The 27,813-nt window shown below is 44.1% G+C and overlaps 1 protein-coding gene across 1 annotated transcript in view; it reads left to right on the top strand.

Annotated features, from left to right (window-relative positions):
• Positions 1-27,813, top strand: part of LOC126204063 (solute carrier family 35 member G1) — a gene marked incomplete at its 5' end in the record, with an annotated part of 97,389 nt that overhangs the window by 18,540 nt on the left and 51,036 nt on the right. The window contains one exon of the mRNA XM_049938486.1: positions 18,313-18,512. Within this exon, the coding sequence (XP_049794443.1) occupies positions 18,313-18,512 (200 nt within the window). The remainder of the gene's footprint in view (positions 1-18,312; positions 18,513-27,813) is intronic.

The following is a 27,813-nucleotide window of genomic DNA, read 5'->3' on the forward strand; positions in this document are numbered from 1 at the left end:
AAATGTAGAGTACAGTTTTTCCATGAGCTTTCTGTGGTTGACGGTGTCGTATGCAGAACTTAAGTGCACCAATGCTACACCTGTTATTTGTTTGTTTTCAAACCCTTCCTCTATGTGTTCTGTGAGTGCTAGGATTTGACTGGTGCATGATTTCCCGGGTCTGAATCCAGCCTGTTGGGGAATGAGCTTTTAGTCTGCGATATTTGCTATGCGGTTTAGGATAATTCGTTCGTACAGTTTGTACAGATGGCACAGGAGTGCTATTGGGCGGCAGTTCTTCGGTTGACCTGCGTCTTTCCCAGGTTTTAGTAGCGCCACTACCTTTGATTTCCTCCACGTCTTTGGGGTCTTACACGTTTTTAAGCAATGATTAAAGAGCTGCAGGATCCATTGCTTGGCACTAGGTCCGATCTGTTTGATCTGTTCCACGCATATATCGTCGACTCCCGCTGCTTTCCCGTTTTTCATTGAGTTCATTCCATGATTAAGATCTTTCATGGTAAATGGTATTTCGAACATGCTTGACTCTTGACTCTGAATTCTGCTGATTTTTATTTTCTGACATTTCTTGTTGAGTTTTCCATTTAGTAGGAGCTGATGGGCAATTTGATTGGGTGTTACTGAAGAGCATTGTTTAGCTGTCCCAGAGTCACAATTAAGTTTTTTTATTAAGTTCCAAGCGACTTTGCTGCTGTGGGTCATATACATTCTTTCCAGAGTTTCGACCCATTTCCTTTGTCTTGATTCACTAATCATTTCCATTAGTGTTTCTCCACATTGGACTACTCTTCACTAAAGGAGTCCAGTACGTAAAGCATTTCGTACTCCCTCAGGATGTTCTTTGATTAGTCAGAGAGACCTGGGATGAAATGCTCTCTGCAGCCTCGGGGTATGTGTCTTGGAGAAATCTTTTGGAGGGTCTCTACGAAAGTTTGATAATTTTCTGGGATTGGGTGTAGATTTTTTATTTCTGCATCCAGTTCCACAGCATATTCTGTCCATTTAGCTTTTTTAAAGTTGAAGCGTCTGCGGAATGGTATTATCGTTGTTCTCAAAGCAGCGTATATTTGGATTCCGATAGGTCGGTGTTGTGTTTTAGGAAGAGGTGCGTATGCAGTTTTTAAGCATCGGTCTTCAACGTTTGTGCTTACAAAACAAATATCAGGGTTGTATTCGCGCTTCCAGATTTTGCTGCTGAACGAGCATGGTAGCTTGGGATCATGGATCAGGGATAAGTTATTTATTTCCGCCCACTGCTCTAATTTATGTTCGTTGTCGTCTGTATGTTTGTAGCCCCATGATGTGCTGTGGCAGTTGAAGTCTCCTAAGATGAACTGTGTTTTCTGGTTGTTGAAGTTTGGCGGCAAAGTCAAGTTGAACTTCTCTCCGGGCGGCTTGTATACTGACGTTACGGTGAAAGTGCTACACTCGACGGTCAGTAATTCTATGTTATTGTATGTAGTTCTGTTAGTTGATATTATGGCAATCTCAGGTTTTGTGAAGACAGCGCTGTCATATTTAGGATGTGGATTTTCTGTGGCTAATTTCATTCCTTCTATTTCTGGTTTTATTGCCCCTTCTTTTTTGTGTGTTTCTTGTATACACAGTATGTCCCATTTGTGCGTGCGGCAAAGTTGTGATATGATTTGTTGTTTGTTTTTGGTGATACCCTCTACGTTTAGGCTTGCAATCGTCAGAGTTGGCTCTGAGAAGGGTCCATTCTTTTTGCTTTTCCGGTGTTGGAAGGATTGGCCGTTGTCTTTTATTGCAACGTTTCCGGGGGACGCCGGCATTATCTGACAGATGACCTGTTATAAAATGTAAGGCAGCAGGTCTCTGAATGAGGAATAAATCTAATCAAATCCACACAACAAAATGGTTCAAATGGCTCTGAGTACTATGCGACTTAACTTCTGAGGTCATCAGTCGCCTAGAACTTAGAACTAATTAAAGCTAACTAACCTAAGGACATCACACACATCCATGCCCGAGGCAGGATTCGAACCTGCGACCGTAGCGGTCACGCGGTTCCAGACTGAAGCGCCTTTAACCGCACGGCCACACCGGCCGGCTCCACACAACAGAAGGCGTTTTGTGTGCTGTAGTTTGCAATGAGTGAGTCAGTGATTTCGGTCCAGCGTTCGTTTCTTCGGCGTTTTGACATTGATCCGCTTCCTCCCTAAAGCATTCGTCTGTGCTATCGCTAAAAGATTTCAGCTAGACCTCTCGCTTCTGATGAGGCGGTGGAAAGAATTTGGCAAACGTTTGAACGGAGTCCACTAAAGTCTACTCGCCGTACAACCAGAGAAACGGCAATGCCTCATACGAGTGCCTGGCGAGTGTTAAGGAGTCATTTGGTTTATAAACCAGACGGAGTACAATTAGTGCAAGCTCTTCGGGTTGGTGATAAACGGAAACGGCTTGACTTCAGCAGTGCTCTGCTAAAGGACACGGAAGATGATACATTTTTGCCACAGTTAATTTTCAGTGATGAAGCAGCATTTCATGCTAGCGGCAAAGTAAACCGACATAACGTGCGCATATGGGGACTCCAGAACTCTCATGACATTATTAGGTGCGAAAGAGACTCGCCTGAAGTGAATGTTTTTTGTGGCATTTCTCGTGAGAAGGTGTACAGTGCCTTCTTTTTTGAGGAAAACACAGCGACTGGAATGAGCTATCTTCGAACTGGCGTTTTTCACAGCTCCAGGAGGGCTCCGATGACTCCATTTTCCAACGGAGTGAAGCCCCACCACACTGGCGCAACAACATACGTCAAGTTTCTCAGTGACGCTCTGCTTCAACTTTGGATAGGGCGCTCAGGACCACGAGACACTGCCCCGCATTCTTGGCCTCGAAGATCACCATATATGACACCATTCGATTTTTAATTTAAGGCATATGTGAAGGAAAGTGTGTTCATCTCCACCTAACCACCTGAAATAAAAGTCAAAAACAGAATAACAGCCGCCATAACTTCTGTAAAAGCATATATACTCGTGTTGTATAAAGTTTATGACTAAATTAGGGACTGTGCGGCTGATCCCGGCGGAGGTTCGAGTCCTCCATCGGGCATGCGTGTATGTGTTTGTCCTTAGGATAATTTAGGTTAAGTAGTGTATAAGATTAGGGGCTGATGACCTTAGCAGTTAATTCCCATAAGATTTCACACACATTTGAACATTTTGAACGAAATTAGCTACCGTCTAGAGGTTGTTCGCGCTGCTAGTGGTGGACATATAAAGCATTTGTAATAGCATAGCTAAAACTTTTAAGATTTTGTATTTTGCAATTTATCCCATGTTTTATCAATATACATATGGAGTTCTGAAATCAGGTCATTCTTTTACAAACAACGTGTAGTATTTGAAATATTGTGACAACGATGCTAGAGACAGATAATCGGCCTTCGATACTGACTAAAAAAAACCAGGCCACTTGTTACAACTGTGAATAATTTTCTAGTCGTTTAAATGAATAGGTTTGTATGTAAGCCTAACTATAAAGGATAGTAAAAAAAAAAAAAGAGACAGATCGACAAAAGTAAGTAAACTATTATTTTAAAAATAATTACTATAACTGTTAATACATTTATTCCACTGTGAGATAAGACGGTGAAAGCTTTACTGGAAAAATTTTTGTGGTTGCCTACAATACATATCGCACCCAGGTGTGCACTTGTTCGTCCGACGTAAAACAAAGGCGACGAATGTCTTTCCTCATCGCTCCAAAAATACGTAGATCGCATGAGGACAGATCGGGACTATATGGAGACTGTAGAAGGGCTTCCCAGCGAAATTTCTGCATCGTAGTCCAAACAACCTTGGCAACATGTGGGCGACCATTACCCTGCAACAGAATGATACCGTCCGTCAACAGTCCTGGTCGTTTGGACCTGATCGCGCGCCTCAGTTTTTGTAAAGTGGTCACGTAGCGCTATGCGTTAATTATGATGACGTATTCAATAAAGTAAACCAGCAGCGAGCCCTCTCAGCCAACGAAAAACATCATCGTGACTTTCCCGGAGATGGCGTGCCAGTTGTTTCAGTTACGCTGCAGAAGTTTCGCTGGGAAACCCTTACATAGCGTCCATCAGTCCCGATCTCTCCCCGTGCGATTTCCGTAGTTTTGGAGATGTGAGAAGACATTCGTGGCAATCGATGTACTTCGGACGAAGAAGAGCACACTTCGGTACAATCATGGTTCCGTACGCAACCGCAAACATTTTCCCATGAAGCCATTGACTGTCTTGTCTCGTGTTCGAAAAAAGGTGTCAACAGTTATTACTTTTGAAACAATAGTTTTTCTTTCTGCCTAGTTTTCATTTGACTGCCTCTTATACACTGTGTGTTCAAAAGTATCCGGACACCTGGCTGAAAATGACTTACAAGTTCGTGGCGCCCTCCATCGGTAATGCTGGGTTTCAGCATGGTGTTGGCCCATCCTTAGCCATGATGATAGCTTCCACTCTCGCAGGCATACGTTCGATCAGGTGCTGGAAGGTTTCTTGGGGAATGGCAGCCCATTCTTTAAAAAATGTTCAAATGTGTGTGAATTCCTAAGGGAGCAACTGCTTAGGTCATCAGTCCCTAGACTTACACACTACTTAAACTAACTTGTGCTAAGAACAATACTCACACCCATGCCCTAGAGAGGACTCGAACCTCCGGCGGGAGGAGCCGCGCAGTCCGTGACATGACGCCCTAAACCGCGCGGCCACTCCGCGCGGCCGCCCATTCTTCACGGAGTGCTGCACTGACAAGGGAACCTCCCCATCGCACCCCCCTCAGATTTAGTTATAACTTGGCACAGTGGATAGACCTTGATAAACTGAACATAGATCAATTGAGAAAACAAGAAGAAGTTGTGTGGAACTGTGAAAAAATAAGCAAAATATACAAACTGAGTAGTCCATGGGCCACATAGGCAACATCAAGGAGAACGTGAGCTCAGGAGTGCCGTGGTCCCATGGTAGCGTGAGCAGCTGCAGAAGGAGAGGTCCTTGGTTCAAGTCTTCCCACGAGTGAAAATTTTACTTTCTTTATTTTTGCATAGTTATTATCTGTCCGTTCGTTCATTGACGTCTCTGTTCACTGTAATAAGTTTAGTGTCTGTGTTTTGCGACCGCATCGCAAAACCGTGCGATTAGTAGACGAAAGGACGAACCTCTCCAATCGGAACCGAAAACATTTGATTGCAAGGTCATAGGTCAACCGATTCCTCCACAGGAAAACACATCTGATATATTCTATACGACACTGGTGACGACATGTGCGTCACATGACAGGAATATGTTGTCGACCCACCTAACTTGTACACTTGGCGAATGGGTAACAAGATTCTTCTACCTTGCCCGATTTAGGTTTTCTTGTGGATGTGATAATCACTCCCAAAAAAGTGATGAAAACATAAGAGTTTGTCACATAAACTGAAAATAAAAAATTAAAATTTTCACTCGATGGAAGATTTGAACCAAGGACCTTTCGTTCCGCAGCTGCTCATGTTACCACGAGACCACGGGGCTCCTGCGGTCCCAGCGTCCTTGATGTTGCTTATGTTCCCGTGAACTACTCAGTTTGTATATTTTGCTTATTTTTTCACAGTTCCACACAACTTCTTCTTGTTTTCTCAATTGATCTGTGATCAGTTTTTCAAGGCCTATCCACTGTGCCAACTTATAACTAAATCTGAGGGGGGTGCGATGGAGAGGTTCCCTTGTGAGAAGAGGTATCGATGTGGGTCGGTGAGACCTGGCACCAAGTCGGCGCTCCAAAACATCCCAAAGGTGTTCTGTAGGATTCCGGTCAGGATTCTGTGCAGGTCCATCCATTACAGGGATGTTACTGTCGTGTAACCACTCCGCCACAGGCCGGGCATTATGAACAGGTGATTGATCGTATTGAAAGATGCAATCGCCATCCCCAAATTGCTCTTCAAAAGTGGGAAGCAAGAAGGTACTTAAAACATCAATGTAGGCCTGTGCTGTGATAGTACCACGCAAAACAACAAGGGCTGCAAGCCCCTCCATGAAAAACACGACCACTTCATAACACCACCGCCTCCGAATATTACTGTTGGCACTACACACGCCGACAAATACCGTTCACCGGGCATTCGCCATACCCACACCCTACCATTGGATCGCCACATTGTGTACCGTGATTCATCACTCCACACACAACGTTTTTCCGCTGTTCAGTCGTCCAATGTTAACGCTCCTTACACCAAGCGAGGCGTCGTTTGGCATTTATCTGCGTGATGTGTGGCTTATGAGCAGCCGCTCGACCATTAAATCCAAGTTTTCTACCTCCCGCATAACTGTCATAGTACTTGCAGTGGATCCTGATGCAGTTTGGAGTTCCTGTGTGATGGTCTGGATAGACGTCTGCCTATTACACATTATGACTCTCTTCAACTGTCGGCGGTCTTTGTCAGTCAACAGACGAGGTCGACCTGTACGCTTTTGTGCTGTACGTGTCCCTTCACGTTTCCACTTCACTATATAGGAGTGTGGAAATCTCGCGTACAGACGTATGACACAAGTGACACCGAATCACCTGCCTACGTTCGAAGTCCGTGAGTTCCGCGGAGCGCCCCATTCTGCTCTCTCACGATGTGTAACGACTACTGAGGTCGCTAATATGGAGTACCTGGCAGTAGGTGGCAGCACAATGCACCTAATATGAAAAACGTATGTTTTGGGGGTGTCCGGATAATTTTGAGCGCATAGTGTGTAAAGGAAGCCAACATAACCAAAATTAATATTTTTCAGGTGTTTGTGTTTTGCCAGCACTCGAATAATTTACTGTTTTTGTTTTTCACTTTGATAGAATATTGTCACGAAGGACAAACACTAACTATTTCATTTTCACGCTGTCTGTGTTAACATTGAAGATGGGTAAGAAATGATGTGGCTGTGTCGTATTTGCCGAGGAGTGATTCAGTGAGTTGCTGATACCTGATTTTTTTACCCTTATTCTGTTACAAAACGCGCTACAATACTGGAAAATAATTCTGTGTTAGATTTTTCTGAAACCTCGAACTAGTAATAAAAAAGCATTACAACCAGTAAAACCGGCCGCGGTGGCCGTGCGGTTCTAGGCGCTGCAGTCCGGAACCGCGGGAGTGCTACGGTCGCAGGTTCGAATCCTGCCTCGGGCATGGATGTGTGTGTGATGTCCTTAGGTTAGTTAGGTTTAAGTAGTTCTACTTCTAGGGGACTGATGACCTAAGATGTTAAGTCCCATAGTGCTCAGAGCCATTTGAACAACCAGTAAATCTAATTGTTCTCATTTCTTGACGAATGTACGTGAATTAGATGTATTTGTACGTTGCCGTTTACGCTAAGCTTTATATTCGTAATTTAACATCGTCGTTAGAAACAGCTATATTTTGGCGTCGGCTGTTACTGGCCATCGATGTTTAGACTTTGAGGATGAGTCTAAATCAGCATCGATGATTTGCCAACGTCGCACATCCTTACCTCTGTACGTTTCCGTACGGACCTGATTTCTCTAGTCTTCGCGGATTTTAAGCGAATTGTACGTTGATGGTGGGGTCATCATTATTACGTGTGTCGCAAATATGTCTGCCTTCGTAGAGTAGCGGTAGCGTTATCACCTACCAGAGGTCCCCGACTTCAATTCCCGGCAGGGTACTGGGTGTTGTGTGTCCTTCATCATCATTTTCTTCATCATTGACTTGCAAGTCGCTGAAGTGGCGTCAACTAAAAAGGACTTGGAATACGGCGGCCGAACTCACCGAATGGGGCCTCCCGGCCAACAATGCCATACGAGCATTTCCATTTACCTGTTCTCCAACCTTTGTCGACAGTGTTCCGCGAAAAGTACGACGCCTTCCCTCCAGGGAACCTCATTTGAGTTCTTGGATCAATTCCGTAATACTCGGTAGTCGAACGAACCTACAGGTGAGAAATCTAGCAGCAGGCTTCTGAATTGGTTCGATATGTTCCGTCAATCTGACACGTTGGGAACCCTAGAAACTCGAGCGTCGACAAGTCGACCATTCGTCTTCACTACGATCGACCGTAAGTGTTCGTTCGATTTCATGTCACTTTGAAGTGTCACACGTAGCAATTTAATTAACGTGATTGTATCAATCAGCACACCACTAATAGTGTATTAGAGCATCACAGTACTGTTTTTCCAACTCATCTGCCCTGAGTTACATTTTTCCACATTTAGAGCAACCCAAAATTCGCCAAACCAAATAGAGTTTAGATTCAAATCCTATAGTCATCCAGCGTCGACATTTTCGAGTACACTACGGAAGATCGTGAGGCCGTCGGGTTTGATAATGGATGGAAGTGTGGAGAGTAAATATCGTAGAGGAGACCAATGGTTCAAATGGCTCTGAGCACTATGGGACTCAACTGCTGAGGTCATTAGTCCCCTAGAACTTAGAACTAGTTAAACCTAACTAACCTAAGGACATCACAAACATCCATGCCCGAGCCAGGATTCGAACCTGCGACCGTAGCGGTCTTGCGGTTCCAGACTGCAGCGCCTTTAACCGCACGGCCACTTCGGCCGGCAGAGGAGACCAATGCATGAATGCAGTAAGACCAAATGGATGTAGGTTGCAGTCGTTATGGAGAGAGGAAGAGATGTGCACAGGATAGACTTAGGTGGAGACCTGCTTCAAATGAGTGTTCAGAATGAAGGCCATAACAACAACACCGAGAATTAGATTTGTTTTTATGTAAATAATTGTGTTCTAGGATCATGATGTAATCCAGGTGGAAAGGAGGTCAGCATCGGTCGTAATATAATCTGTATCTTATTGCAGATATAGATCTCAGCTAACAGCGTAGCAATGGCAAGTGTCTTATAGGTAGTCATGGAGACTCAGCATAGTTATAACGACACATATTACAATACAACTTTGGCATGTACAAGCATCAGTCATCTAGATCTGCAATGACATACATATGATATTACAACCGATGCTGACCTTCTGTCCGTACTAGAACATCGAGAGTGTTTGTTCAAGTCAACGTCTGCCAAAGCGGACGACTGCCGTTCCTGCTTGCAGGTAATTCGAGAGATGACGAAACCTGGAACAGTGATTATGTCACCCTTCCAACTAGGTGAACACGAGAGGAAGAACAGTGTGGTCAGTTGTTTTAGTACAAACTCGCCCTAAACAGGTAGTGGACCAGTTACTTTAATTTTGACTTGATGACTAGTACGAGGGGGAGTTTGAAAATAAGTTTCCCCTGTCGACTGTGGGCAGAGTTGTGTGATATGGGCGAAAGATGACACGGCAGGTGAACGCGCACGTGCAAGACACCGATACATCATTGGGTAGAGGTCGACCGCGATCAAGCAGATGGCGCTGTCGCAGTGCCTGCGCAAAGCGGAGGCCAGCCGCTCGGTCTTTTCCCGGAGCTGTGGAGAGAAGGTGCGTTTTGGAGTTGTGGTCAAAGGCGGAAGTCAGAGCTGTTATCCGCTACGAATGGGCACGGGGAGTATCAGGCACAGAAATTAATCATAACCGCCTTGTTGAGCTGTATGGGTCAGGTGTGATGTCGAGGCAAATGGTGCGGAGATGGTGCCAGCAATTCAGTGATGGACGTCAGCAGGTGCAGGGCATACCGAGACCTGGACGGACGCGCACGGCCACTACAGATACAAATGTCAGAAAGGTGGATGACACGAATAAAGCAAACCGGCGTATCACCATCGATGGAGTAGCGGCAGAACTTGGAATCGGACATGAGCGAGTTCACAAGATCATCCACGACATTCTTCGATACAGGAAGGTGTCAGCACGATGGGTGCCCCGCCAACTGACCCCGACACACATGGAAAAACGCATGACGTTCAGCCTGGAACAGCTCGTGTGTTACCATGAATCTGGCAATGACCTTCTGTTTCGGATTGTGACGGGGGACGAAATGTGGGTCCGCCATTACACGCCCGAATCGAAGACCGCATCTATGGAGTGGAAACATCCGTCATCACCTGTCCGTCTGCAGGTAAAGTGCTACTCACCGTTTTGTGGGACGCCGAAGCAGTTTTGCCGCTGGACTTTCTGGAGGATGCAATCATCAGTGTTGCGCGGTACTGTGCCACTCTGTCGAAATTGAAAGAGGCGATTCGGAAAACGCGGCCTGGCCTTCTCAGATCTGGCGTTCTGCTGTTGGATGACAATGCGAAACCACACACCGCGACGGCAACGCAGAACCATATTGCAACTGTTGGTTGGGAGCGCCTACACCATCTGCCTCACTGTCCGGATCTCGCACCAAGTGACCTCCATCTGTTTCCTGCTTTGAAGAAGACTCTCTGCGGAAGGCGCTTTGGCAGCAGTGCTGACGTCAAACAAGCCGTTCAACGCTTCTTCTGTATGCAACGCCCTGATTTTTTCCTGGAAGGCTTTTTGAAGCTTATAAAGCGGTATGACAAATGTGTCAATGTACCGGTACTTGGAAATTATGTAGAAAAATAAAGATATGTCTTATCTTTAATGTCTCATTCTCTTTTTTTCTTTCACACACAACTCTGACCACAGACCATAGAGGAAGCTTATTTTCCAACTCCCCCACGTATTAGGTAGGCTGGTACTTAAATTTGCGAAATAAAATTTTATTGAAGGTCTCATCACATTTTACGACGGGCGTTCAATAAGTACGGTAACACTTTTTTTCTGAAAACAGGTCAGTTATATTTAAGATTCCAAGACATAATATTATTCCCCACTCTTTTGGCTACAAAACCCTATATTTCAACATAATCTCCGCTCAGAGCGACGGCCTTACGTCACCTCACTGGAAGGGCTTGTATGACTGCACGGTACTACCCTACTGGTCGACGTCGGAGCCAGCGTCTTGCTGCATCAATAACCTCCCTATCATCCACATTCTGCTTCCCGCGGAGTGCAGCCTTCATTGGGCCAAACAGATGGAAGTTGGAAGGTGCGAGTTCCGGGCTTTAGGGTGGATGAGGAAGAACAGGCCAGTGCAGGTTTATGAGCTCCTCTTGGGTGCGCCGTCTTGTGTGAGGCCGTGCTTCGTCATGGAGAAAGCGAAGTTCGTTTGCATTTTTGTGCCGCTGAAGTCGTTTCTTCAGTTCCGTGAGGGTTCAAATGGGTCAAATAGCTCTGAGCACTATGGGACTTAACATCTGAGGTCATCAGTCCCCTAGACATACACTACTGGCCATTAAAATTGCTGTACCAAGAAGAAATGCAGATGATAAACGGGTATTAATTGGACAAATGTATTATACTAGAACTGACATGTGATTCCATTTTCACGCAATTTTGGTGCATAGATCCTGAGAAATCAGTACCCAGAACAACCACATCTGGCCGTAATAACGGCGTTGATACGCCTGGGCATTGAGTCAAACAGATCTTGGATGGCGTGTACAGGTACAGCTGCCCATGCAGTTTCACCACGATACCACAGTTCATCAAGAGTAATGACTGGCGTATTCTGACGAGCCAGTTGCTCGGCCACCATTGACCAGACGTTTTAAACTGGTGAGAGATATGGAGAATGTGCTGGCCAGGGCAGCAGTCGAACATTTTCTGTATCCAGAAAGGCCCGTACAGGACCTGCAACATGCCGTCGTGCATTATCCTGCTGAACCGAGCGAGGTGGCGCAGTGGCTAGCACACTGGACTCGCATTCGGGAGGACGACGGTTCAATCCCGCGTCTGGCCATCCTGATTTAGGTTTTCCGTGATTTCCCTAAATCACTCCAGGCAAATGCCGGGATGGTTCCTTTGAAAGGGCACGGCCGACTTCCTTCCCCATCCCTCCCTAATCCGATGAGACCGATGACCTCGCTGTCTGGTCTCCACCTCCAAGCAACCAACCAACCACTATCCTGCTGAAATATAGGGTCTCGCAGGGATCGAATGAAGGGTAGAGCCACGGGTCGTAACACATCTGGAATGTAACGTCCACAGTTCAAAGTGCCGTCAGTGCGAACAAGAGGTGACCGAGACGTGTAACTAATGGCACCCCATACCATCACGCCGGGTGATACGCCAGTATGGCGATGACGAATACACGCTTGCAATGTACGTTCACCGCGATGTCGCCAAACACGGATGTGACCATCATGATTCTGTAAACAGAATCTGGATTCATCCGAAAAAATGACGTTTTGCTTTTCGTGTACCCAGGTTCGTCGTTGAGTACATCATCGCAGGCGCTCCTGTCTGTGACACAGCGTCAAGGGTAACCGCAGCCATGGTCTCCGAGCTGATAGTCCATGCTGCTGCAAACGTCGTCGAACTGTTCGTGTAGATGGTTGTTGTCTTGCAAACGTCCTCATCTGTTGACTGAGGGATCGAGACGTGGCTGCACGATCCGTTACAGCCATGCGGATAAGATGCCTGTCATCTCGACTGCTAGTGATACGAGGACGTTGCGATCCAGCACGGCGTTCCGTATTAACCTCCTGAACCCACCGATTCCATATTCTGTTAACAGTCATTGGATCTCGACCAACGTGAGCAGCAATGTCGCGATAAGATAAACCGCAATCGCTATAGGCTATAATTCGACCTTTACCAAAGTCGGAAACGTGATGGAATGCATTTCTCCTCCTTACACGAGGCATCACAACAACGTTTCACCAGGCAACGCCGGTCAACTGCTGTTTGTGTATGAAAAATCGGTTGGAAACTTTCCTCATGTCAGCGCGTTGTAGGTGTCGCCACCGGTGCCAACCTTGTGTGAATGCTCTGAAAAGCTAATCATTTGCGTATCACAGCATCTTCTTCCTGCCGGTGTAGCAATTTTAATGGCCAGTAGTGTAGAACTACTTAAACCTAACTAACCTAAGGACATCACACACATCCATGCCCGAGGCAGGATTCGAACCTGCGACCGTAGCGGTCGCGCGGTTCCAGACTAAAGTGCCCAGAACCACTCGGTCACAGGGGCCGGCTTCCGTTAGAGCAGGGAAATACATGTCATAATTGAGGGTATGCGCTATGATGGAAGAGATCCAGAAGGCCGTCGCCGCCTTGAACTTTGTCTACGGAGGAGATGCGGTGGCGCCACTCCACAGATTGCCGTTTCGTTTGCGGTTTGATGTGATGAACTCAAGTCCATTGCCTGTGACGAAGTTCGAGAAAAACTTGTCACGATCAGCCTCGTAATGCGCAAGCAATTCCGCAGATATGGTCCTCTATTTCTCTTTATAGTCTTCTGTTAGGCGGCGATGAACTCGCGAGACACGCACCACCCAGCCGGACACACGCCACTGAATACCCCAAATGGTGGGCGAGTGTGTCAGCACTAACAAAAGAGACATCGAGTGTGCAGCAAGGTGTTTACTTGTGATCAGTCGATCACAGTGACTGCACGTTCCAACACTCCGGAACCAACGCCTGTGCGCGGCCGGCCGCCACGCGGGAGATAGGACTGGTTTGCGCCACCTTGTTGAGATGATGACAGACGCCTCGCCCAACGACTCGCCGTGCTTTTGTTGACTACGAGTTCTCCACAGACTTTCCTCAAGCGCATATGAATACCTGTGATATAAAATATTCAATGACAGATCGCTGCTTGGAACGCACCTCTGTTAAGCCGTCGGCACACGGACCGCGCTGTCGGACGTTAACGTTGAGTGTGCCAAGTTCAACGTGCTGCTTAGCGCTCAGGAAGCCGGCCGAAGTGGCCGTGCGGTTAAAGGCGCTGCAGTCTGGCACCGCAAGACCGCTACGGTCGCAGGTTCGCATCCTGCCTCGGGCATGGGTGTTTGTGATGTCCTTAGGTTAGTTAGGTTTAACTAGTTCTAAGTTCTAGGGGACTAATGACCTAAGCAGTTGAGTCCCATAGTGCTCAGAGCCATTTGAACTCCTTAGCGCTCAGGAACGATGCTACTTGTGCATACGGTACGTGGGCCCCAACGTGGTATAGGCGATCGCAACGCACTCCAGCGGCAGTTGAGGGATGTTTCTAGTTCGTTAATAACACAGTTTATTCAACGGGCGCGATAAAATTCCCACGTTAGCTCTATTAAAACGCACATTTCCTCCATCGTCCATGAAAGGGAAAGTACCATGTCCAATCAGTAAGGACATAAGCTTACAAAAGTTCCATTGCAAACAGTGCGGTACAAATTTGGAATACTTCTCCGCATAAGATAAACATTATTTCATCATTCCCACATTTTAGTAAAACCCCAAGGTCAGTCTTACTTGATCACTGTTCCTACCCAGTAGCATAATCTTTGCAACATGTGAATTACGAAGCGTAAAAGAAAAACGAGCAAAGTAGCGCAAGCTGTCCTGTAGATTAAGCCAGTCGAACGAAGTCCCCCCCCCCCCCCCAAAAAAAAAAGGTGAACTTATATCAAACTAATAATAAAGTATGAGAACCTAATAATAACGTGAATGTTAGGGAAAAAATTAGAAGTGTCAAGACGCGAGCCACCGCCCCAACAAACAACTCTATATAGTACAGTGACGCTATTGATTACGCTGAACCAACAACACAGTCTTCACATTTAATCATACTATGGTACCACGTGCTGAAAATCTTAATCGTAGATATAGATTGAAATTTAATCATAGATATAGATTGAAATTTAATTATAACAAATTGTACCAAGAACAATGCGTTTTGGGTGGATCTTCAGTGTGTCGCTGCCTAATACGCAAGTTACAATTATTCTTTTGCCAAGAAAATGATGTTTCTCATTATTTTATTGGAACGAATCACAAAGTTAACAACCGGTTTTCCAGTGATTCTCAATTTGCTGGTGCTCAGAAACGGCATATATACATATAGGCTTGAAATGAATGCCAATATAGCGCCTCACAACTATGTACTGAAGGGAGACGGCGTGCGTGTGACGGAGGTGGCGTTTTGCCATCTCATTGGTCAACGCTCAGACGCACGCTCAGAATATCTGACATGCCAGATATTGCTCTGCACGTTCGGAAAGACTCCCGAACGTGCTATTCCACGCTATGACGTCAGAAACTCGGCACGCTCAACGTTCGGATGCACGGTCCGTGTGCCGACGGCTTTACAGACGCCATGATGAAGGCTACGAAACAGCATATCCAGACACTCTGGGATGATGATGGCATTGAAACAGAGGATGACACGCGTAAAGCTGAAATACTAAACACCTTTTTCCAAAGCTGTTTCACAGAAGAAGATCGAACTACAGTTCCTTCTCTAAATCCTCGCACAAACGAAAAAATGGCTTACATCGGAAGAAGTGTCCAAGGAATAGAAAAGCAACTGAAATCACTCAACAGAGGAAAGTCCACTGGACCTGACGGGATACCAATTCGATTCTACACAGAGTACGCGAAAGAACTTGCCCCCTTCTAACAGCCGTGTACGGCAAGTCTCTAGAAGAACGGAAGGTTCCAAATGATTGGATAAGAGCACAGGTAGTCCCAGTCTTCAAGAAGGGTCGTCAAGCAGATGCGAAAAACTATAGGCCTATATCTCTGACATCGATCTGTTGTAGAATTTTAGAACATGTTTTTTGCTCGCGTATCATGTCATTTCTGGAAACCCAGAATCTACTCTGTAGGAATCAACATGGATTCCGGAAACAGCGATCGTGTGAGACCCAACTCGCTTTATTTGTTCATGAGACCCAGAAAATATTAGATACAGGCTCCCAGGTAGATGGCATTTTCCTTGACTTCCGGAAGGCGTTCGATACAGTTCCGCACTGTCGCCTGATAAACAAAGTAAAAGCCTACGGAATATCAGACCAGCTGTGTGGCTGGATTGAAGAGTTTTAAGCAAACAGAACACAGCATGTTGTCCTCAACTGAGAGACGTCTACAGACGTTAAAGTAACCTCTGGCGTGCCACAGGGGAGTGTTATGGGACAATTGCTTTTCACAATATACATGGTGATTCAAAAAGAATACCACAACTTTAAAAATGTGTATTTAATGAAAGAAACATAATATAACCTTCTGTTATACATCATTACAAAGAGTATTTAAAAAGGTTTTTTTTTCACTCAAAAACAAGTTCAGAGATGTTCAATATGGCCCCCTCCAGACACTCGAGCAATATCAACCCGATACTCCAACTCGTTCCACACTCTCTGTAGCATATCAGGCGTAACAGTTTGGATAGCTGCTGTTAGTTTTCGTTTCAAACCATCAATGGTGGCTGGGAGAGGTGGCCGAAACACCATATCCTTAACATACCCCCATAAGAAAAAATCGCAGGGGGTAAGATCAGGGCTTCTTGGAGGCCAGTGATGAAGTGCTCTGTCACGGGCTGCCTGGCGGCCGATCCATCGCCTCGGGTAGTTGACGTTCAGGTAGTTACGGACAGATAAGTGCCAATGTGGTGGCGCTCCATCCTGCTGAAATATGAATTGTTGTGCTTCTTGTTCGAGCTGAGGGAACAGCCAATTCTCTAACATCTCCAGATACTGTAGTCCACTTACAGTAGCACCTTCGAAGAAAAAGGGACCAAAAACTTTATTGGCTGAAATGGCACAGAAAACGTTCACCTTAGGCGAGTCACGTTCATACTGAGTTGTTTCCCGCGGATTCTCAGTGCCCCATATACAGACATTGTGACGGTTGACTTTCCCGTTAGTGTGGAAAGTTGCTTCATCACTAAACACAGTCTTTGAAACGAAAGGTTCATCTGTTTCCATTTGAGCCTCAAGCGAACAAATGTACAACTAAATGAAACTTTATAGCTCCCTTAATTCGCCGACAGATAGTGCTTAGCTCTGCCTTTTGTCGTTGCAGAGTTTTAAATTCCTAAAGTTGTGGTATTCTTTTTGAATCACCCTGTATATAAATGACCTAGTAGATAGTGTCGGAAGTTCCATGCGAATTTTCGCGGATGATGCTGTACTATACAGAGAAGTTGCTGCATTAGAAAATTGCAACGAAATTCAGTAAGATCTGCTGCGGAGAGGCACTTGGTGCAAGGAGTGGCAACTGACCCTTAACATAGACAAATGTGATGTATTGCGAATACATAGAAAGAAGGATCCTTTATTGTATGATTATATGATAGCGGAACAAACACTGGTAGCAGTTACTTCTGTAAAATATCTGAGAGTATGCGTACGGACCTATTTGAAGTGGAATGATCATATAAAATTAATTGCTGCTAAGGCGGGTGCCAGGTTGAGATTCATTGGGAGAGTCCTTAGAAAATGTAGTCCATCAACAAAGGAGGTGGCTTACAAAACACTCGTTCGACCTTACTATGGGTACGATTCCTGGATAGAGACCTAGCAGTTCTGTGGTGTGCGTACTGTAAGACCTTCGGTACACACACCATCAGATTATTTAACTTGTCGCTCTAACGAAGTAGGTGAGTGTCAGCAATATGTCTCGTGGTCTTATCGTGGCGTGTTTATCTTTTGTCGTTAGGTCAGATGATAGAAATGCCACTTGTACGCTTAGAGTAGCAGATTGACGATGACCAACTTTAAACAGAACTTGATTAATTTTCACACACATTTATTAAAATAATAAAAAGCATCTAGGCGCTCAGTCCAGAGCTGCGCGATTGCTACGGTCGCAGGTTCGAATCCTGCCTCGGGCATGGATGTGTGTGATGTCCTTAGGTTAGTTAGGTTTAAGTAGTTCTAAGTTCTAGGGAACTGATGACCATAGATGTTAAGTCCCATAGTGCTCAGAGCCATTTGAACCAATAAAAAGCATAGACATTACGTAACTTGATTCTGGATTCTGTTTACAATTGACAGTCTGAAGTTCCTTTGGTCTTGGTACGTTAAACTTATTCTCACATATCTCTGATACTTGACAAAGTGTCTATTCATTTATCTTCATGGCTACATACAGGAATATGGTAATCTTATTAGGCGCAGACTGAAACTTGACTATAGACAGGTACAGACTAATGCAGACTCGTACAGACTGGTGCAGACAAATGCAGACTGACTAACCGGAGGTCTGTACACTCATTATAATACCTCGCGCGTTCAGGTATCCCTGCGCGAGTGTGATCTGCGAGGAGGAAAGGTTCTACGTTAGCAGCGATCTCATGGGCTGCGTTACATATTAATACGCGGATCGGCGGAAGCAGAATTTGGTCCGTCTCTAAGGCAGCGCCATCTCGTAGTGCGGAGACGGACGAGTGCTGCGCCTGCTCTGTCGCGCTTAGCGGAGCGCGCTCTAGTGGGAAAGTTGTGTACGCACTGACTACACGGAACTATGTACACAACAAGTTCATTCTCGTTGGGGACCCTGCTGGTATTACGGAAGCGTTCGCAGCAGTGGTTTATACATGTGGATGAATTGAGGTGAGGTGCTGTGACGTGACATGTTTCGGTGCTGTGTTGGCAGGCACATGCCGCTGGCGGACGCTTCGGTGGTGGTGTTCAGCGTGCCGGTGTTCGTCGCCATCTTCGCGCGGCTCTTCCTGAAGGAGCCGTGCGGCCCGTTCCACGCGCTCACGATCGCGCTCACGCTGGTGGGCGTGGTGCTAATCACACGGCCGCCGCTGCTCTTCGGCCACGCAGCCACGCCGCCGCTGGGCGCCGGAGGTGGGTACTGCGCGCCGAATCTCAGCTGCCGTACGTGACTAGTTACTGGCGGTAAAATCTTCTCAGTCGTTAGGCCGCGTCATATACTACTCTTCAACCTAGTGCTCAACGTTTCAATCCCTCTGCTGCGAGTTTCTTCAGGACTCCTCTGGATCTAGGGTAGGGTGTCCATTCGTCCCATTTTTCCCGGGACAGCCCCGTTTTTTACCAAAGTGTCCCGCTGTCCCGAAAGTTCTTTTGGGGACGCTCAAATGTCCCGTTTTTTATGATTCCGCTTGGCTAGAGTATTTTACGCTACTGGTTGTCTGACTTGCTATTAACTGCGCAATTATTTACTATAGGAAGTGTGTGATGACTTCCAGCATACCCCAAACATGTACCGAGCTGTCAAAAATCGCAAGTAATTTTAAACGCACTATAGGTTACGAATAACAACGAAGATACTTCTCTTCTAAATCGATCCACTGAATCCGTCCTTTCGGTCCAGAGATACTCTACACCACTGATACTTGCTCTCTGGCTTTCGCCACCACACTGTTAATGTTTTGCACTGTGCAATCACTGTTTCTTTGTGCCAAAACGAAAGTGTAATTTTAACAGCAATATAAAGAGCGAGTTTCCTTTCATCACTGATAGTGGAGGAACTGTAGAATGTACAGGGTGATCAAAAAGTCAGTATAAATTTGAAAACTTAATAAACCACGGAATAATGTGGATAGAGAGGTAAAAATTGACACACATACTTGGATTGACACGGGGTTTTATTAGAATAAAACACAAAAACGAAGTTCACAAAATGTCCGACAGATGGCGCTGGACAGCAAAACTGCTACCGTGACGCGTGACAGGTACGCCGGTATGTTACAGAATCGCATCTTCCCCAGTCTGGCTGATAAACACCTGTTGGTACGTACGATGTTTATGCAGGATGGCGCTCCACCCCATATCGCTAAACTCGTGAAAGATCACCTGTGCGCGTCGTTTGATGATGATCGTGTGCTCAGCCGCCACTTTCGTCATGCTTGGCCTCCCAGGTCCCCAGACCTCAGTCCGTGCGATTATTGGCTTTGGGGTTACCTGAAGTCGCAAGTGTATCGTGATCGACCGACATCTTTAGAGATGCTGAAAGACAACATCCGACGCCAATGCCTCGCCATAACTCCGGACATGCTTTACAGTGCTGTTCACAACATTATTCCTCGACTACAGCTATTGTTGAGGAATGATGGTGGACATATTGAGCATTTCCTGTAAAGAACATCGTCTTTGCTTTGCTTTACTTTGTTATGCTAATTATAGCTATTCTGATCAGATGAAGCGCCATCTGTCGAACATTTTTTGAACGTTTGTATTTTTTTGGTTCTAATAAAACCCCATGTCATTCCAAGCATGTGTGTCACTTTGTACCTCTCTATCTACATTATACCGTGATTTATTCAGTTTTCAAATTTATACTGACTTTTTGATCACCCGGTACTTTGTGCAGATCAAACTTTGCTATTGGTCATGGTGGAAGGTCTGACATTGTGAATCACGTTACGACGAAGAAACATCGCATGAGTGACCAAACGAAAAGAGCTAATAAATGCGTGACTGAGTACTATGTAAACTTAAAATCAGTAACAGAAATGGATAGGCAGTTGGCAGCACAAGATGCTACGTTTGCATACCACAGTACAATGGATAACCACAGCTTTAAGTCAGTGGACTGTACTACAGCAGTTGTTAAAAAACTTTTCAATCCTAAAAACACATGTGGACACACAAAATGTAGTGCAATCATTTCAAATGTTATTGCACCGTATGCAGCTCAGGAGGTTTTAAATGAACTGAAAAGTGCTCGATTCATTTTTGTAATGATTGATACATCGAATCATCTGGATTTGAAGTTTGTTCCTCTCCTTATCAGGTATTATCACCCTGAAAATGTCATCACTGTGAAAGAGCTCGAATTGGTTAATTTGGCTGGAGAAACTTCAGATTTACTTCAGAATTATGTGCTGGAGGTTTTAAAGAAATATGATCTTGAGGGAAAGGTGATTGCAGTTTCTGCAGACAACACTAACACTAATTTTGGTGGTAAGCAGAGGAAAGGAAAAAAACAATATGTTCTATAAACTGCAACAGAACACAATTAATAAGATAGTGGGTGTTGGCTGTCCAGCACATGTGGTGCACAATTCCTTACAAATTGGCTCAGATTGCCTACCCATCGACTGCCAATTAATTGTAAACAAAATCTACCAGCATTTCCACATATATACAGTAAGGGTTGAATCTCTGAAGTCATTCTGTAAGTTTACTGAAACTGAATACAAAACTGTACTAGGGCACAACAAGACAAGGTGGCTATCTCTGCTACCAGCATTGGAAAGAATTGAAGAGGTATTTCCTGCTTTGAAATCTTATTTCATTTCCCTTGATAAGTGTCCTGTTATCCTTAAACAATTCTTTGACAACCCTGTGTCTATTTTTCTTCTATATTTTCTTGTTAGCCAGCTAAAACCTTTCTCCACAACAATTAAATGTAATGAGAAACAAGAAATCACAATAGTGGAAGTTTATCAAGAAATAAACAAATTATTTGGCAAATTACAATGTGGAAAATCTGAAAGATTTCTCACATCCTTTGTACATGAGACTCGAAGAAAGCTGGAGGAGAGGGTGAAATTACTGTAGAACAATTTCATATTTATGCTGACATCTTCTATGACTCTTGCATTAAGTATATTAAAGAATGGTATTTACCATTTCTCACACCTTTTAAAGCATTTGGCTGGGTTAATACTGGAAAGGAGCAGCTACAGTGGAAGGATATTCAGGACTGTTGTGTTTTTGTTAAAAGTATTGTACCAAATTTTCCTGTTGATGAAGACGAACTGTTCGATGAACTTTCATGTGCACAAAGCTTCATAAAAAGTGAAGAAGGAGACAAAGAAAATGTAAAATATTTGCTTATTTCAAAAGTAAAAACATTAACATGAAAAACATGATTGATTTGGTGGAGTTTTGTCTGGCAATTCCTGGGTCAAATGCTGCTGTGGAACGTATGTTTTCGTTAGTGAACTCTTTGTGGTCAGATGGAAAACACAGAATAAAAGTTGAAACAGTGTGGGCCTTGCTCATTGTCAAAACACACTTTAATGGTGTATCGTGTACTGACTTTTATGATACAATTTCAAACGAAAATGCACTTCTTGATAAAGTTCATAAAAGTGAAAAGTACGTTGATAGTATGGCAGAATAATTGTAAAAAGTGATTTTCGATCATCTGAGTGCACGTTGTAAAGGTAAACTTGTATGTGTATTAAATTTAGTCAATACAATATTTGGCCGGCCGCGGTGGTCTCGCGGTTCTAGGCGCGCAGTCTGGAACCGTGCGACTGCTACGGTCGCAGGTTCGAATCCTGCCTCGGGCATGGCTGTGTGTGATGTCCTTAGGTTAGTTAGGTTTAAGTAGTTTTAAGTTCTAGGGGACTGATGACCACAGCAGTTGAGTCCCATAGTGCTCATAGCCATTTGAACCATTTTGAATACAATATTTATGTCTCGTTTTTTTTCTTCATCGTCCCAGGTTTTTCTCTAATTTATTTTAAATGTCCCCTTTTTCAATGAAAATGAAATTGACACCCTAATCTAAGGACGCCGTATCGAACGAAACATATCAATACTTTACTCTATAGTAGTACGGCGTGACAAGTGCTATACTTATAAAAGTAAGGTAAGAGACCTTCCCGCTCCTAATTTCGCCCCCCTAGAAATTTTCGTTGCCCACAAATGGTAAAAAATGCTTAGATGCGCATACATGCGTGACCTCTGTCAATTGTTTTCTTGAGAGAGTTTGTTGTGTAGAGCATGTGTGGCTTGCGTGTACGAAGGAATTCATTTTTTGATGCTGAGGTGAGTAAGTGTAGCAGTCAAGTTGACAGACTGCAATTCCTAGTCTGAGCATTGTCTTCTCTTCACATATTGGGCTTTATTTCAGTGTGTTGCAGTTTCTGGTGTGTAATCGTTACAGTCGATGGTTTGCTCTATATTGACGTAGTGGCCGATATAGTAATTCTGTCGAAGCTCGTAATTTCGTCCCCCGTGCAGTTCCTTCTTTCGCCCCGCCCACGTACTTTGGAACTGTTATTAAGCACTGATTTTATTTGCTATTTTCAAGGATTACTTTACCTTTTTGATACAGGATAACGCAATGGAAGGGAGATGGGTTCGTTGCATGAAATGCTTAGTTTGTTACCAAGAAACATCCTGTTTGTCTAACACAGACGTACAAATTCATATGGTACACATCTTTGGAAGGGTGAAAAAACTTGAAAAGATTGTTTGTTCGTGACGTTAAAGTAATTCACAGTAGTAAAACTACCGAGCAATGTTAGAAAGCGAAAACATACATTTAAATTAATTGTCCTATCGATAATTTTTGTGGGGGAAGAAATTATGAACACTTTTTTTGTTTTCTGTTTTTGCAGTGTTGACGCCTATGGCTTTAGTATGTTATAACAATTTAATAGTAACTTTGTTTCAATCGAAGCATAAATTCAGGAATATTAACAATCTTCAGCTTTTTCCGTAACCTTTCAGGACTTATGCAGGTCCTAATGAACCAAGTTGGGGAAATTTGGGACCCCTACCTTATCGGGTTTTGTGGAATCTATACTTATCTCTGATCACAATTATTTCAGTAAAAAACTTTTTGATATAACCTGTTTGTAAAACAGACTAAAAAGTATAAAAAATGTCTCCTAGCCCCGTACGAATTTCCAACCCTTAAGATAGTCCTGAAAATGTGTACTAGTGAATTTTTAATAGCTATGAGAATACTTGTAAAACTTTAAAACGGAACTCGTGAGATGCGTGCTATGGATAACTAATGTATGAATAGTCAACGTAACTTACTAGCACTTTCATTGCAGTGCACGTGATATTAACTGTTGTGTGATTTTTCTCGACAACAGCTACTCCCCTCGTTACTATTAGCTACAAGGTCTGTTAAAAAAAATTCGGAACATTCGTGGCTCAAATGGTTCAAATGGCTCTGAGCACTACGGGACTCAACATCTGTGGTCATCAGTCCCCTAGAACCTAGAACTACTTAAACCTAACTAACCTAAGGACATCACACACATCCATGCCCGAGGCAGGATTCGAACCTGCGACCGTAGCGGTCGCGCGGTTCCAGACTGACGCGCCTAGAACCGCATGGCCACACCGGCCGGAACATTCGTAATTTTGCGCCAATTGTGTGTTGGAGCGAAATGTGGTTGGCATACCTGCATACGTCTGTGTTTAAGGTGTAAGTGCCGGAAGTTTCGTTGTATGTCAGTTCTGGTCGAGTAGAACGTCGTGTCACACAGTTTCCGAATTTCGAGATGGCGAGAGTTAGAGCAACAGCGCGTCTGCATCAAATTTTGCCTGAAACTCAGGAAAACCTTTACAGAGACACACCTAATGATGCATGAAGCCTACGGTCATGAGTGCTTAAGGGGGGTAGGACGTCAAACGGGCCGACTTGGAGCAGGAGAGTCACCACAGGACATTTTAATTTCTACTGTCTATACTTTTACAAATAAATTCATAAAACTTTGTCACCATGACCAGGAAGGATTGATGACTCACACTCATCGCAGTGGAAGTTCAAAAACGTAGAAAAATACCTTTTTTTTCATCATTTTTTCCACTTATTACTGGCTGCATTTGTTGCTATAGATACACTTTTCTTCCTAAGTAAGAGAGATTCTTCGATGAATTTTTCATAGCATACAAATAGTAGTTACAGGTGTATAAAACTCTAGAATTTTCCAAGTCTATTACAAAACTGTGGAAAAAATTGAGATAAATAACTATAAAACTTGAGTTTTTTCTAAATATGAAGTTTAAAATGTAACAGTTCATTCATTTTTTCATAAATTAAATAACTTCTAGAGTTTCATACACCTGTAACTATAGTTTGTATGCTGTGCAAAAATCATCGAAGAATCTCTCTTACTTAGGAAGAAATGTGTACCTATAGCAATAAATGCAGCCAGTAGTAAGTGAAAAAATGATGAAATTCACATTTAAAAAAAATGTGTTTTGTTACGTTTTTGAGCTTCCACTGCTATGAGTATGAATCCTGAATCCTTCCTGGTCATGCTGACAAAGTTTTATAAATTTATTTGTAAAAGTATAGACAGTGGAAATTAAAATGTCCTGTGGTGTCTCTCCTGCTCCAAGTCGGCCCGTTTGACGTCCTATCCCCCTTAAACCGTACTCGTGTGATACGAATGGTTCACACAGTTTTAAAATGGCCAGACGGATGCTAAGGGGACCGTCGTTCAGGACGCCCTCCAACGTGTACCGACGACGCTCGTGTCAGGAACACCAAAGAAATTTTGCGTGCCAATCGAAGACTGACTGAAAGAGATTGCAGAAGAATAGTACATTTCAGTATAATCGTGTCATGAAATCCTGACACAGCATGTTGGAATGCTTCACATTGCCGTCAAGTTCGTCCCACGTAATCTGTGAATAGCATATCGATTGCGCAGATGAGAACTACATGTTCATTAAAAGAATCATAATTGGTGGTGAGACGTGGGTCTACATCTACATCTACATTTATACTCCGCAAGCCACCGAACGGTGTGTGGCGGAGGGCACTTTACGTGCCACTGTCATTACCTCCCTTTCCTGTTCCAGTCGCGTATGGTTCGCTGGAAGAACGACTGCGGGAAAGCCTCCGTGCGCGCTCGAATCTCTCTAATTCTACATTCGTGATCTCCTCGGGAGGTATAAGTAGGGGGAAGCAATATATTCAATACCTTATCCAGAAACGCACCCTCTCGAAACGTGGACAGCAAGCTACACCGCGATGCAGAGCGCCTCTCTTGCAGAGTCTGCCACTTGAATTTGCTAAACATCTCCGTAACACTATCACGCTTACCAAATAACCTTGTGACGAAACGCGCCGCTCTTCTTTGGATCTTTTCTATCTCCTCCGTCAACCCGATCTGGTACGGATCCCACACTGATGAGCAATACTCAAGTATAGGTCGAACGAGTGTTTTGTAAGCCACCTGTTTTGTTGATGGACTACATTTTCTAAGGACTCTCCCAATGAATCTCAATGTGGTACCCGCCTTACCAACAATTAATTTTATATGATCATTCCACTTCAAATCGTTCCGCACACATACTCCCAGATATTTTACCGAAGTAACTGCTACCAGCGTTTGTTCCGCTATCATATAATCATACGATAAAGGATCCTTTTTTCTATGTATTCGCAATACATTTCATTTGTCTATGTTAAGGGTCAGTTGCCACTCCCTGCACCAAGTGCCTATCCGCTGCAGATCTTCCTGCATTTCGTCGCAATTTTCTAATGCTGCAAATTCTCTGTATACTACAGCATCATCCGCGAAAAGCCGCATGGAACTTCCGACACTATCTACTAGGTCATTTATATATATTGTGAACAGCAATCGTCCCATAAGATTCCCCTGCGGCACGCCAGTGGTTACTTTAACGTCCGTAGACGTCTCTCCATTGAGAACAACATGCTGTGTTCTGTTTGCTACAAACTCTTCAATCCAGCCACACAGCTGGTGTGATATTCCGTAGGCTCTTACTTTGTTTACCAGGCGACAGTGCGGAACCGTATCGAACGCCTTCCGGAAGTCAAGGAAAATGACATCTACCTGGGAGCCTGTATCTAATGTTTTCTGGGTCTCATGAACAAACGGTTATGATTTTGCGATCAAAGTTCAATCTTCACAATGGGGCGGGGAAGGTTCTCCAAGTCCAAAAATAGTTGGTCAGGTCACTCGTCAGAGCCTTGCTGCTAGTTTTCTTTGAGTTTGAAGAATTAGTTCACCATGAATTCGTGCCACAGGGACAAACTGGTAATCGATGCTACTACCGGAACGTGTTGTGACGCCTGCGAGAAAATGTGAGAAGAAAACGGCCTGGAATGTGGCGAGACAGTTCATGGCTCTTGCATCACGATAACGTACCCACACATTAATCCATGTTGGTGAGAGACTATAGAACAAAAAACCGAAATCACTGCGCTGCCTCGTCTTCCGTACTCCCCAGACCTGGCCCACGCGGACCTTTTTTTTATTTCCGAAGTTGAAAACCCCGTTGAAAGGACTAAGATTTGCTACGATAGACGAAACAAAAGAAAATTCCTAGACGGCGCTTCGCGCGATCCAGCAGGAGTATAAAACTTATGTGGATAAAGTTCCGGAATTTTTTTGAACAGACCTCGTATTACATGCACCCCGCGTTTTAACATTTGCAAGTACTGTCATAGATATTAGCAATTCATATTCAAAAATTGTCACTTTTACTGTCTCTAATAGAAGTTGAAACTGAGTCTTGCAGTCAAAATTTCGAGTAAATAATAAAATGGATTAAGGAAAGGCAAACCTACGTTTCTAGCATTTGTAGACATAGAGAAAGCTTTTGACAATGTTGACTGGAATACTCTCTTTCAAATTCTGAAGGTGGCAGGGGTCAAATACAGAGAGCGAAAGGCTTTTTACGATTTGTACAGAAAGCAGATGGCAGTTATAAGAGTCGAGGGGCATGAAAGGGAGGCAGTGGTTGGGAAGGGAGTGAGACAGGGTTGTAGCCTCTCCCCGATGTTATTCAATCTGTATATTGAGCAATCATTAAAGGAAACAAAAGAAAAATTCGGAGTAGGTATTAAAATCCATGGAGAAGAAATAAAAACTTTGAGGTTCACCGATGACATCGTAATTCTGTCAGAGACAGCAAAGGACTTGGAAGAGCAGTTGAACGGAATGGACAGTGTCTTGAAAGGAGGATATAAGATGAACATCAACAAAAGCAAAACGAAGATAATGGAATGTAGTCGAATTAAGTTGGGTGATACTGAGGGAATTAGATTAGGAAATGAGACACTTAAAGTAGTAAATGAGTTTTGCTATTTGGGGAGCAAAATAACTGATGATGGTCGAAGTAGAGAGGATATGAAATGTAGACTGTCAGTGGCAAGGAAAGCGTTTCTGAAGAAGAGAAATTTGTTAACATCGAGTATAGATTTAAATGTCAGGAAGTCGTGTCTGAAAGTATTTGTATGGAATGTAGCCATGTATGGAAGTGAAACGTGGACGATAAATAGTTTAGACAAGAAGAGAATATAAGCTTTCGAAATGTGGTGCTACAGAAGAATGCTGAAGATTAGATGGGTAGATCACATAACTAATGTGGAGGTATTGAATAGAATTGGGGAGAAGAGGAGTTTGTGGCACAACTTGACTAGAACAAGGGATCGGTTGGTAGGACA

The sequence above is a fragment of the Schistocerca nitens genome, chromosome 9 (assembly GCF_023898315.1).
Source record: "Schistocerca nitens isolate TAMUIC-IGC-003100 chromosome 9, iqSchNite1.1, whole genome shotgun sequence".
Classification (NCBI taxonomy): Eukaryota; Metazoa; Arthropoda; class Insecta; order Orthoptera; family Acrididae; genus Schistocerca; species Schistocerca nitens.